This window comes from Lepisosteus oculatus, chromosome 18 (genome assembly GCF_040954835.1).
Source record: "Lepisosteus oculatus isolate fLepOcu1 chromosome 18, fLepOcu1.hap2, whole genome shotgun sequence".
Lineage (NCBI taxonomy): Eukaryota > Metazoa > Chordata > Actinopteri > Semionotiformes > Lepisosteidae > Lepisosteus > Lepisosteus oculatus.
The window spans coordinates 23406800-23418644 of NC_090713.1; the positions used below are offsets into that span (position 1 = coordinate 23406800).

The 11845-nt window shown below is 54.7% G+C and overlaps 1 protein-coding gene across 1 annotated transcript; it reads left to right on the plus strand.

Moving 5' to 3' along the window:
* The first annotated feature begins 2115 nt into the window (after positions 1–2115).
* Positions 2116–11255, plus strand: efemp2a (EGF containing fibulin extracellular matrix protein 2a). The gene is made up of 11 exons (XM_069180394.1): positions 2116–2350; positions 6500–6641; positions 6825–6873; positions 6969–7199; positions 8054–8176; positions 8424–8540; positions 8883–9002; positions 9473–9592; positions 9692–9818; positions 9905–10100; positions 10542–11255. The coding sequence occupies exons 2-11, from the start codon at positions 6558–6560 to the stop codon at positions 10701–10703; spliced, it is 1329 nt and encodes a 442-aa protein (XP_069036495.1). The 5' UTR covers positions 2116–2350; positions 6500–6557; the 3' UTR covers positions 10704–11255.
* The last annotated feature ends 590 nt before the right edge of the window (positions 11256–11845 follow it).

Sequence of the window (11845 nt, forward strand, 5' to 3'; positions counted from 1 at the left end):
AGTGGGTGCGAAGTGTTCAGTCCCTCTCCTCTATGATGGCTCCCAGAAGGGTTGGGCTTGCATGCGTGTTGCAAAGCAGTGTGATCCACTCAGGGTTTTCCCAGCGGCAGGCGGTGCCGGGGGTCTCGTTCCTGTGACTGAGTTTCGGTGAGCCTGGTGCAGACGCGTGTGTTTGCTTTCCGGCGGGGGGGAGAGCCCCTCCCCCACAGCAGCTGTCCCGGGACGCCTGGGGCTGGGGGCGACAGCAGTGCTTGGTTTACAGCCGTGTCAAAATGCCTTTTGGTTGTTCTTTTGTAGTGAAGACAGATCAGGTACATGTCTCCACCGGGGCTCTGAAACAACCTGTTCATAGACACTCGTTCCCACCCCCCTCCACCCACCACCCACCACACACACCAATGACCTACAGCCGAGTGCCGGTCTCTCACGCAGGGAGGGGAAACTTGTACACCTCTCAAGGAAACGAAGCCCGTCTCAGTTTCACGTACAGCAAGCAGTACACACTGAAAGCACAACAGTGATGCTAAACATCCGCTGTCGGTAAACATCTGGAGAGATCTTATTCCAGAGCTGCACACACACACACACGCTGCCGAGAGGCTCGGCCGCTGCTGTTTCCCTGACACGAGAGACAGGATGTCAGGTTGGCATTGTGACAGCGCTAACCTCAAGTCCGACTCCACGTCACGTCTCTCCTCTCCGCTGGCCGCAGGTTGGGCAGTGCTGAGCTGCTGCAGGCATCAAGTTGCTCTGTCGGTTACTGTGGGACAAACGGATGTTGAAGCTCGGAGTTAGTGTAGGGATAATGACCAGAGACTCTCCTGGGCACATGGGAGGGGCCCACTGGCGTCGGGAACACAGGCTACAAGGGACCTGATACCAGTGTCAGACTTGGGAATCCCTGGTGGAACACAAGCCAGATAACCAGAGGACACCGGTGTAGGGAAGTAGGTGTAGCACTGGTTACAAGGGGGTGTGTCTTTACACAAAGGGTTGTGGGAGTCTGGAACTTGGGCCTAGGCTCACGGAGCACCAGTTTACAGGGCTGTACAGAGCAGGCAGAGATTTTGCAGCCACAATGTGTCCACATCCAGGCCCACTCCCCCAGACTAGGAGAGGAGCAGGGGGCTGGTCGGGGGCTACTCAGAGACTGGTCGGGGGACTGGTCGGGGGACTGGTCGGGGGGCTGGTCAGGAACTGGTCTGAGGCTGGTCAGGGGCTGGTCAGGGGCTGGTCAGGGACTGGTCTGAGGCTGGTCAGGGACTGGTCTGGGACTGGTCTGGGACTGGTCGGGGGACTGGTCAGCGACTGGTCAGGGACTGGTCAGGGACTGGTCTGGGACTGGTCAGGGACTGGTCAGGGACTGGTCGGGGGCTGGTTGGGGGCTGGTCGGGGGCAGAAAAGAGGGAGGTGGGGTACAAGCTGGGCCTGGCATGCCGGGCGGCCTGGTGGGGCTGTGGTCAGTATCGTTGCCTTACAGTGCTGGGGTGCTGTGTGAGTGGAGTTTGCATGTTCTCCCAGGGCTCTGGTTTCCTGTGTGCATGTGTCTGCCTGGTTTTGGCCTTGATGTACCCCACCTTGATCCCCCTGTGTACAGGACAGACCACGGCTCCCCTGCAACCCTGAACTGGGTGGATGGACAGGCGCTGATGTGACCCCCTCTCCCCTCCGAGACCCTTCTCCCAGCTGCAGACCTGCGTCTGTGTCAGCTGTGCTTAGTTTTGTGCCGAAGTTGCTCAATAGATTCTATCCTGCACCGACAGCAGGCGCCTGGGGCAGAGGATGCCAGGATCACGGGTCCGAATCCTGGGAGGCGGGCACTACTGAGTGGGGCGTTTCTCTGCTTGGCCCAGTGGACACCCAGCTGTATAATTGGGTCTCCTGATCATGAATGAAGAGAGGAAGATGGGGTGTCCTGGCCCCCCCGTCCTGTGCACGAAATGAGCCCGCGCGGACAGTGGTGTGTGTGTGTGTGTGTGCCGGTGCTGCGGCGCGGCCAGTCTCTGTGCGGTCGTGTCACATTCCTGCGGCGCTCTCTGGGTCTATAAATAGTGCAGCCTCGGGCTCCGGGGGGGTGGGAGGGGCGGCGATTCCACCCCCAGCAGCTGCGGGGGGGAGGGGGTTAAGTGAGACCAGGTGTGGCGTTCTGGGAGCGGGCCGGCGCTCGCTGGCTCCCCACCAGGAATCCGCAGCCTCGGGGCTCTGCGGGGGGGTGGGGGTGAGGGGGCAGGGCTCTCCGCTCTTGCGGCGCCGCCTCCCGGCCATGCGCTCAGAGCTCAGCGTGGGGCTGGACATGAGCACACTGCTGCTGCGCCGAGACAGAGGCCCGTCACGTCCGCGCAGCCTGCCTGTGAGTACCTCCGCGCCGGCCCGGGTCCCTGCTTACGGTTACGCCGCCGGCTCTGCGTTTTGGGAAAGGGGGTCTCTGCAGGGTGTGGGAGGCGCCCAGGGGGCGGGATGGCTGTGGTTTGTGAGGTTGGCGTTCCGCTGGAGCCAGATGGGCAGGCTCTGGGCTGGGCTGAGTCAGAACCGGGAAGTTCTGCTGGATGGATGGCAGATTTGTTTTGTTGCTGCTGCTAGTCTGTGAAGCAGTAGAAACCTTCTGCTCAATGTGAAAGTGAAAAGAAAGTAGTAAAGAGGATCTTGGCTGATGGCTCTAACCTCTAAACTTTAACTGCTAGTTCTAACAAGTCCTCAGATTTTAGCTCTTCTGTCCACACAAGAGCTAGTAATCACAAGATTAATCTTATACTGTACATAGACTCCACAGGGACTACGAGAGTCTAGAGCCTGTGACTGGGCTGTGTCAGTGTGTCCACAGGGACTAGAGGAGTCTAGAGCCCTGTGACTGGGCTGTGTCAGTGTCCTGGACTCCACAGGGTCTAGAGGAGTCTAGAGCCCTGTGACTGGGCTGTGTCAGTGTCCTGGACTCCACAGGGACTAGAGGAGTCTAGAGCCCTGTGACTGGGCTGTGTCAGTGTCCTGGACTCCACAGGGACTAGAGGAGTCTATAGCTCTGTGACTGGGCTGTGACAGTGTGCTGGACTCTACAGGGACTAGAAGAGTCTAGAGCTCTGTGACTGGGTTGTGTCAGTGTGCTGGACTCCACAGGGACTAGAAGAGTCTAGAGCCTGTGACTGGGCTGTGTCAGTGTGCTGGACTCTACAGGGACTAGAAGAGTCTAGAGCCCTGTGACTGGGCTGTGTCAGTTTGCTGGACTCCACAGGGACTAGAAGAGTCTAGAGCCTGTGACTGGGCTGTGTCAGTGTGTCCACAGGGACTAGAAGAGTCTAGAGCCCTGTGACTGGGCTGTGTCAGTTTGCTGGACTCCACAGGGACTAGAAGAGTCTAGAGCCCTGTGACTGGGCTGTGTCAGTGTCCTGGACTCCACAGGGACTAGAGGAGTCTAGAGCCTGTGACTGGGCTGTGTCAGTGTGCTGGACTCCACAGGGACTAGAGGAGTCTAGAGCCCTGTGACTGGGCTGTGTCAGTGTGCTGGACTCCGCAGGGACTAGAAGAGTCTAGAGCCCTGTGACTGGGCTGTGTCAGTGTGCTGGACTCCACAGGGACTAGAGGAGTCTAGAGCCCTGTGACTGGGCTGTGTCAGTGTCCTGGACTCCACAGGGACTAGAGGAGTCTAGAGCCTGTGACTGGGCTGTGTCAGTGTATTGAAGGAGATGAACTGCTAGAATGCTGTGAACCTTGTTGAAGAGGGTGAAGACAGAGGAAAGTGTTGAAGCAGGGTGGAGCTGAGCTCCAGGGCTGCCTTCTCGTGATGTGATAGATGTCACGCTTGCCTGCTCTGATGCAGACACCCCCTCTCTGTCTGCAGACGGCGCTCACTGCTCTCTGGCCCTGTATTTTTAGCAGAGGTTGTGGGGAAGCAGAGAGCAGGCAGCAGGCAGGACAGTTCCCCAGTCTACTGCAGTCTACTGGTCCTCCAGATGAATTACTGTAACACAACCGGGTTCCCTAGCAGGTCATCTTTTTGTAGGGCATCCCAAGAAATGGACACAAACACATCCCTCGACTACAAAAGTAACAGGCGGGGGTTGTCGTAATTAAACTTCCTCTCGTAACCCTCACAAACAGTAACTAACCAGGCAAGTAAGTTGCATATCAGCTTCAAACACACAGATCCGATTGGTCATGTGACTGAGGGTGGCAGGTCAGACCCCACAGCTTTCTGGGGAATGTAGTTCAGGTCAGAGCTGCTGTTCCCTCACATCCAATATCTGCTAAACAGCTGAATTTCTAAGCAGGGTGGCATGGGCCAGCCAGTGGTCTTCATGATGACAACAGAACAGGAGACACTTCTTTGCACAAAGGGTGGTGTGAGTCTGTAACCTGCTGTCCACACTGTTAAAGCTGATACCCTTTTGAGTAACGTCCGGACTAGATCCTCAGATCAGTTTGCCAGGGAGCAGCCAAACGAGCTCAGCAAGAGGCCAGATGGCTCCTGTGTCTCTGCTCTTCTGCACACCTGCAGGCTCCCACTGTGTGGCCTCCAGCGAGGAGGGGGACTTGCTCCCAGGCTGAGCACTGTTTGATCACAGCGTACTGGGGGTGGTCAGCCTGGGGGGCACTTGAACTGCAGGGAGGAGCCCTGGGTGGGGGGGTTGGGTACTGGGCCATGTGGAGCACCAGTTTCCCACCCCCACAGCCTCTGGAATGATCAGGGTTGATGTTCTGTGTTGGCCTGCCTGTGCAGACGCTGCTCTGAATAAGGGGCCCAGTTTGCAGTGTGAGGCACCTGGTTCTGAATAGACATTCAAGAGAGTTCTGCAGCTGGCAAAACCTGAAGTGGATCAGACTGCTGCTCACCGGGAGTCTGATTGTCAGTCCCGAGACACAGAGAGATTGGAAGTGCAACTGAGCTTCAGACAGCCTTCGCGCTGAGCCCGAGCAGACGGGGCGGTCTGGCCCTGCGCGCTGAGCCCGAGCAGAGGGGGCGGTCTGGGCCTGCGCGCTGAGCCCAAGCAGACGGGGCGGTCTGGCCCTGCGCGCTGAGCCCGAGCAGACGGGTGCGGTCTGGGCCTGCGCACTGAGCCCGAGCAGACGGGGCGGTCTGGGCCTGCGCACTGAGCCCAAGCAGACAGCACAGGCAGGGGAGCTCATTCCAGCTCCCCAGATGAAAGGGCTGAAGCAGCAGGCAGGCAGGGCTGCAATTTGGTGTAATAAGGTGCTTGGGAAACAGCCTGTTTCTCCTCAGGGGAAATTACAGGGTCTTGGCTCTACAGTGGGACTAGCCCAGGACCAACAGCTGGGTGTTGCTGTCAGTTCCACAGACTGTCCTGTCCCTCCCTCTCCTCCTGTCTCCCTCTCTGTTTTTCTGTGTCCTGATCTCTGCATCTCTCTCTTTGTCTGCACATCTCTCTCTCCCCTCTGTCCTCTCAGTCCCTCTGTCCCTCAGGACACACACAGATGGACCTGTGCTGTTCTGAGGGCAGAGGGAGAGGATTAAATACTGCGTGACAGAAAGGCACTGCTCTGGGTTCCATCCTGCCTGCTCTGTGAATGAGCACAAGTTGTTTTTGCAGTAGCTTGGACTCACGAATTTATATATATATTTCCATGCACATTTTTGACATTGTTTTGTGTTTTCATCCTGCGGTTCTCAGCCCAGCTGTGTAAATGGTGGCACAGGGAGGGATCAAGTCTGAGGTCAGGAGTGAAAAATTTGGCAAAACAAGCCTGGCTGTTTTAATATTTGAAATGTAAATGCAGTGGGTGTGTGTCAGTGTTGAATTACAGTGTGTGAAAGTGTTGATGTAAGTGTGAGTGTGTATCAGTGTTGGTGTGTGTGTGAGAGAATGTGTATTTACTGGAACACCAGAGTTTCAGTGAGGCTGCCAGACAGATTGGAGAAAAGTTACAAGCTGTTTTTTAAAAAACACAGTGAGACATTGAAACTTTAACAACCAGAAAATTGTTTAGGAAAACATCAAAGAGAGATGGAGGAGAGAAGGAGTTCTCACACGCTGGTGAAGGAGAGAGATTGCATAGACTGGCCTGCTTGTGGATCAGACAGAATGTCTCAGTGTGTCTTAGTCTCAGTGTCTGCCCATTTGGCTCAGTCTGGCACAGTGTCTTTCAGTGTCTGTCTGTCATAATGTGTCTCAGAGTGTTTCAAAGTGCCTCAGCGTGTTTCAGAGTGTCTCAGTGTGTCTCAGTCTCTCTCAGAGTGTCTCAGAGTGTCTCAGAGTGTCTCAGTGAGTCTCAGAGTGTCTCAATCTGTCTCAATCTGTCTCAGTGTCTCAGTGTGTCTCAGTGATTCTCAGTGTGTCTCAGTGTGTCTCAGAGTGTCTCAGAGTGTCTCAGTGTGTCTCAGTGTGTCTCAGAGTGTCTCAGAGTGTCTCAGAGTGTCTCAGTGATTCTCAGTGATTCTCAGAGTGTCTCAGAGTGTCTCAGTGTGTCTCAGTGTGTCTCAGAGTGTCTCAGAGTGTCTCAGAGTGTCTCAGTGATTCTCAGTGTCTCAGTCTCTCCATCTTTCTTCCAGGACTCCAGAAGTTGCTCCGTGGTGCTGACCTCTCCCAGTCCTGGCCTGTGTGCAGACCATGAGACCTCTGTGGGTCGTGCTGCTGACTTGTGCTCTGCACACAGCTATTTCACAGGAGCCCTCTGAATCTGACGCCTTCACGGTGAGGAGAAAGCTGCTCCCCAGCCTGTTTGTGAAGTACATTTGCCTCTGTTGTTCATTTGTGATTGAAGTGTGAAACTGTTCATTCTTAAACTTTAACACTATTGTTTTCTAAGTTCTTTCTCTCCTCTCTCTCCCCCCTCTCTCCTCTCTTCCTCTCTCTCCTCTCCCTCTGTCGGAGCAGGAATGCACTGATGGGTACCAGTGGGATGCCCAGACTCTGCACTGTAAAGGTAAGCGCAGGCCCCAGTCTGAGCCTCACAGTCTCAGCAGGCTTGTAAAGACTCTGCTACCTGGTCCTCCGGGTCACCGCCCTCCTCTTCCTCAGATATAAACGAGTGCGAGACGATCCCGGACGCCTGCAAGGGGGAGATGAAGTGTTTTAATCACTATGGAGGCTATCTGTGCCTCCCTCGCTCAGCCTCAGTCATCGCCAACAACGAGGTCAACGCCGGGGCGGGTGATCCCAGCCAATCACCAGCCAGCCTGCCGGCCGCTGGCCACACCCCCTTCAACCCCTGTTCCCTCGGTTACGAACCCCAGGGAGACACCTGTGCTGGTGAGCTTTGCTCTCTATGTGTGTGTCTGTGTGTGTTTGTACTGTCTGTGTGTGTCTGTGTGTCTCTCTGTACTGTCGGTGTGTTAGAGCATCTTTCTGTGGGTCTGTATTGTCTGTACTGTCTGTGTGTGTCTGTGTGTGTCTGTGTGTCGCTCTGTACTGTCTGTGTGTGTCTGTGTGTCTGTATGTGTCTGTGTGTCTCTCTGTACTGTCGGTGTGTTCGAGCATCTTTCTGTGGGTCTGTATTGTCTGTACTGTCTGTGTGTGTGACTGTGTGTGTCTGTGTGTCGCTCTGTACTCTGTGTGTGTGACTGTGTGCCTGTACCATCTGTGTGTCTCTCTGTACTGTTGGTGTGTTAGAGCATCTTTCTGTGGGTCTGTATTGTCTGTACTGTCTGTGTGTGTGACTGTGTGTCTGTGTGTCTCTCTGTACTGTCGGTGTGTTAGAGCATCTTTCTGTGGGTCTGTATTGTCTGTACTGTCTGTGTGTGTGACTGTGTGTGTCTGTACTGTCTGTGTGTGTGACTGTGTGCCTGTACCATCTGTGTGTCTCTCTGTACTGTCGGTGTGTTAAAGCATCTTTCTGTGAGTCTGTATTCCTTCAAGTCTGCATGCTATTCCATTCTTTGAGTCTGTCCCCCAGTCTGTTTCTCCAGTGTGATGTGGGAAAATGAGCTCCGGAGCGAGGATCTCTCGTGTACCAGCTGACTGGCCACGCTGCTGGGACCCTGTAAATGCAGAGTGGACATGTGTGAGCGGCAGGCCAGCCTGCGCCGGACCTGGGCTGTGCTGAGGGATCGGGGGAAGAGAGGGGGCGTCACAGGCTGCTAACTGCACTGTCTTTGTGTGGCCAGACGTGGACGAGTGTGAGCAGGACCTGCACGACTGCCAGCCCAGCCAGCTGTGCATCAACACCGCCGGCTCCTTCACCTGCCAGTGTCCGGATGGGTACCGCAAGATCGGCACCGAGTGCGTGGGTATGTCTCCGGGCTCAACGTGCCGGGCACATGGCGTTCTGGGGTTCCTGGTTCCAGTCACGCTGGCATCGATGCACCGCCGCAGGCCAGAATATTTTATGGGCTGAGATAATCAAATGTGTTAAATGACCTCCTCTATGTCCTGAGCGAGAAGCCAGCAGGCAGAAGCTCAAGCATGTTCCGGGTCTTGTGGAGTTCAGAGGTGTCCGACCGCGACAGGACTGACCTGTGCTGCTCTCTCTCGCAGACATTGACGAGTGTCGGTACCGGTACTGCCAGCACCGCTGCGTGAACTCGCCGGGCTCCTTCTCCTGCCAGTGTGAGCCCGGCTTCCAGCTGGCGGGGAACAACCGCTCCTGCGTGGGTGAGCGAGGCGCACTGTACTCTACACCATATAAACCATATAGACCATATACACCATATACTATTCACACTGCCCGTTATTCTACACCATTTAGACCATATACTATACACACTGCACTGTACTCTACACCATATACACCATATAGACCATATAGACCATATACTATACACACTGCCCGTTATTCTACACTATATAGACCATATACTATACACACTGCACTGTACTCTACACCATATAGACCATATTTACCATTTAAACGATATACCGTACACACTGCACTGTACACCATATAGAATACACACTGCACTGTACTCTGTACTCTCTACTATCTACTCTGTGCAGATGTGGACGAGTGTGACATGGGTGCCCCCTGTCAGCAGCGCTGTTATAACACCTATGGGACCTTCGCCTGCCGCTGTGAGCAGGGCTACGAGCTGGGAGAGGATGGCTTCGCCTGCAATGGTACGAGACACCTATATGCTGTGACCTATAACCTTAGTCACCTATACGCTGTGACCTATAACCTGGGTCACTTATATAGTCAACCTGAGTGACCTGTACACTGAGACAATGCACACCGAAACAGCTTCAGTATATATTGAGAGAAATATACGGAGTCACTTATAACCTAAGAAAGTACCTGTGCACTAAGACACATATATACTGCGGTATATATACACTCATGTATCTATACTGAGACACCTATACGCTGCGAGTCCTATACACTGAGACATCTATACACATGAGACATATGTATATATATTCACTGAGTCACCTATACGCCGAGAGACCTGAGGTACTTATACACTAGCACACCTGTACAGGAAGCACTCTCACCTGGCAGCACACATGCACACAGACACAGGAGTGACACAGCCAGCCGCCTCCATGACCTCCCACTGACCTCTGACCTCTCCTCTTGCCCGCTGCAGACATCGACGAGTGCAGCTACTCCAGCTACCTGTGCCAGTACCGCTGTGTGAACGAGCCCGGCCGCTTCTCCTGCGTCTGCCCAGAGGGGTACCAGCTGCTGGGCACCCGGCTGTGCCAGGGTGAGGCCCGGCCCGCGGTGCGGAGTGGTCCCGCTGGTGACCCAGGGCCCTGTCTGCTGCAGCGCTAACGCCTGCCTTCCTCCTCCCCTGACCCTGCAGACATCAACGAGTGCGAGACGGGGGCTCACCAGTGCAGCGAATCCCAGACCTGCGTCAACATCCACGGGGGCTACCAGTGTGTGGAGACAAACCGCTGCCAGGAGCCCTACGTCCAGGTGTCGGACAAGTAGGTGCCGGCCAGGCCCACGGGCTCGTGTGGGGGGAGATCGCCCTCTGCTGGCTGGTGATCGCCCTGTCTGTCGCTCCCTGCAGCCGCTGCGTGTGCCCGGTGACGAAGCCGGGGTGCCGGGAGCTGCCCTTCTCCATCGTCCACCGGTACATGAGCATCACGTCTGACCGCTCCGTCCCCTCCGACATCTTCCAGATCCAGGCCACCAGCGTCTACCCCGGCGCCTACAACACCTTCCGCATTCGCTCCGGAGACGAGCAGGGGGACTTCTACATCCGGGTGAGCAACTACAGTGACCGCAGTGACCATAGCAACCGTAGTGACCCTGGAGATCGTGGTGACCCAACACACAGCGCACCTTGATGCGTGGACACGAGCTGCATACACACACAGGCACAATATACACACATCATACAGGCACACAAACACATTTGTTTTCCTATTTCTCGTACTCTGCAGGAATGAACTCTGAGCACTTTCAGAAACTTGGACGGCTTCACGTTGTCTGTCGGGAGTTTTTCTGAAATTCTGTCCCCACATTTCATCTCCTCCGCGCTGCCAGACACAATCCCTGTAATCTCATCGGAATGCTGGGAATGTCCAACTACACATTTGGGATAGCATTCCACAGTAATCCTGACAGGGATTGAGTATCGGGATTTAAAGGAACAGGACACTCCAGCGCTGCTCCGGCTCATTTCTGCTCTCCTCCCCCTCCAGCAAATCAACAACATTAGCGCCATGCTGGTGCTGGCCCGCGCTGTGACCGGGCCCCGCGAGTTCGTCCTGGACCTGGAGATGATCTCCGTCAACCCCCTGATGAGCTACCAGACCAGCTCCGCACTGCGGCTGGCCGTCTACGTGGGGCCCTACGCCTTCTAGAGAGAGCCCCCCCTCCTCATCCCAGACACCACTACAGCTGCTGTCCACTCTGGGTTCGCCGGACACTGACCCCCTCCCGGCCCACCTCCGAACCGCTCCCTCTGACCTCGACGCTGTCCTGCCGGCCCAGGAGTGGGCAGTGGGTTTCTCCTGGTCCTGCAGAGCCACATTGGGTCACTCAGCTCGTAACGACCTCATTCAGTCAGTTAGTGACTTAATTGGCCTTAAACCGCTTCGAAGTCCTTAATCATTGACGAGTGTGCACTCGCTATAAAATCCCACAGGGTTGGACTCTCCTTGTTGACGAATAGATTCAAACCCTTTTCCAAATCCGAGCCAGACAGATGTGGGTTTGCATTAGTTTCTCTTTTTTTGTATTTACTGCCTTTTTGTGTTTTTTTTTATTAAAGAAGAAGGACATATATAAATGTACGTATTTGATTATTATTTTTTAAAATGTTCATTATAAGATCAAGTTTATGGGGCCTCAAGATATGAAGGATTTGTGTAGGAAAAAAAAGGCAAAAAAATAATAAAATTGGAAAACCTGGAGTGTGAGATTTCCTGTGTCTGTAGGGGGCGCTGTCTCTCAGCCTGTCGGGTTTCTGTGTGTCTGTAGGGGGCGCTATCTCTCCCAGACCGTCTATGCCGTTCATCTTGAATGAGGGCCATGACGATAATTACTGCTACAGTATGTGCTGGATTAGGGTCAGTACCCCAGCCCCTCTGAGGGGAGAGGGGAGATCTCTGCTGGTGTCTCAGGCACCTGTGCACCTTTCTGAATCCCCCAGCCTCTCTCGGCCGTCTATAGATAGAACAGAGAACATCTCACTTCACACGCTGTTCTGAAGACACGCTGTTCTGTGCGGGGGAGGAGGGGGCAGCAGCTCAAGACTGCCATTCAGAACCAGAGGGAGAGAGTCGCGTGTTTGGCTTCATATCAGCAGAAATAGTACCGCCACACAAAATGAGATTTTCCTACATGCAGTCTACATTCCCCCTTACACAATCTTCTTATTACAGCAAAAACATTCTCCACACGTGGTCGGCCAGGGAACGCACAAACAGGCACACAGCGGTCAGCTCACACAGGTGTGGGGACGACGCCACGGTCAACAGCATCGGGTGTGAGCTGCTACAGC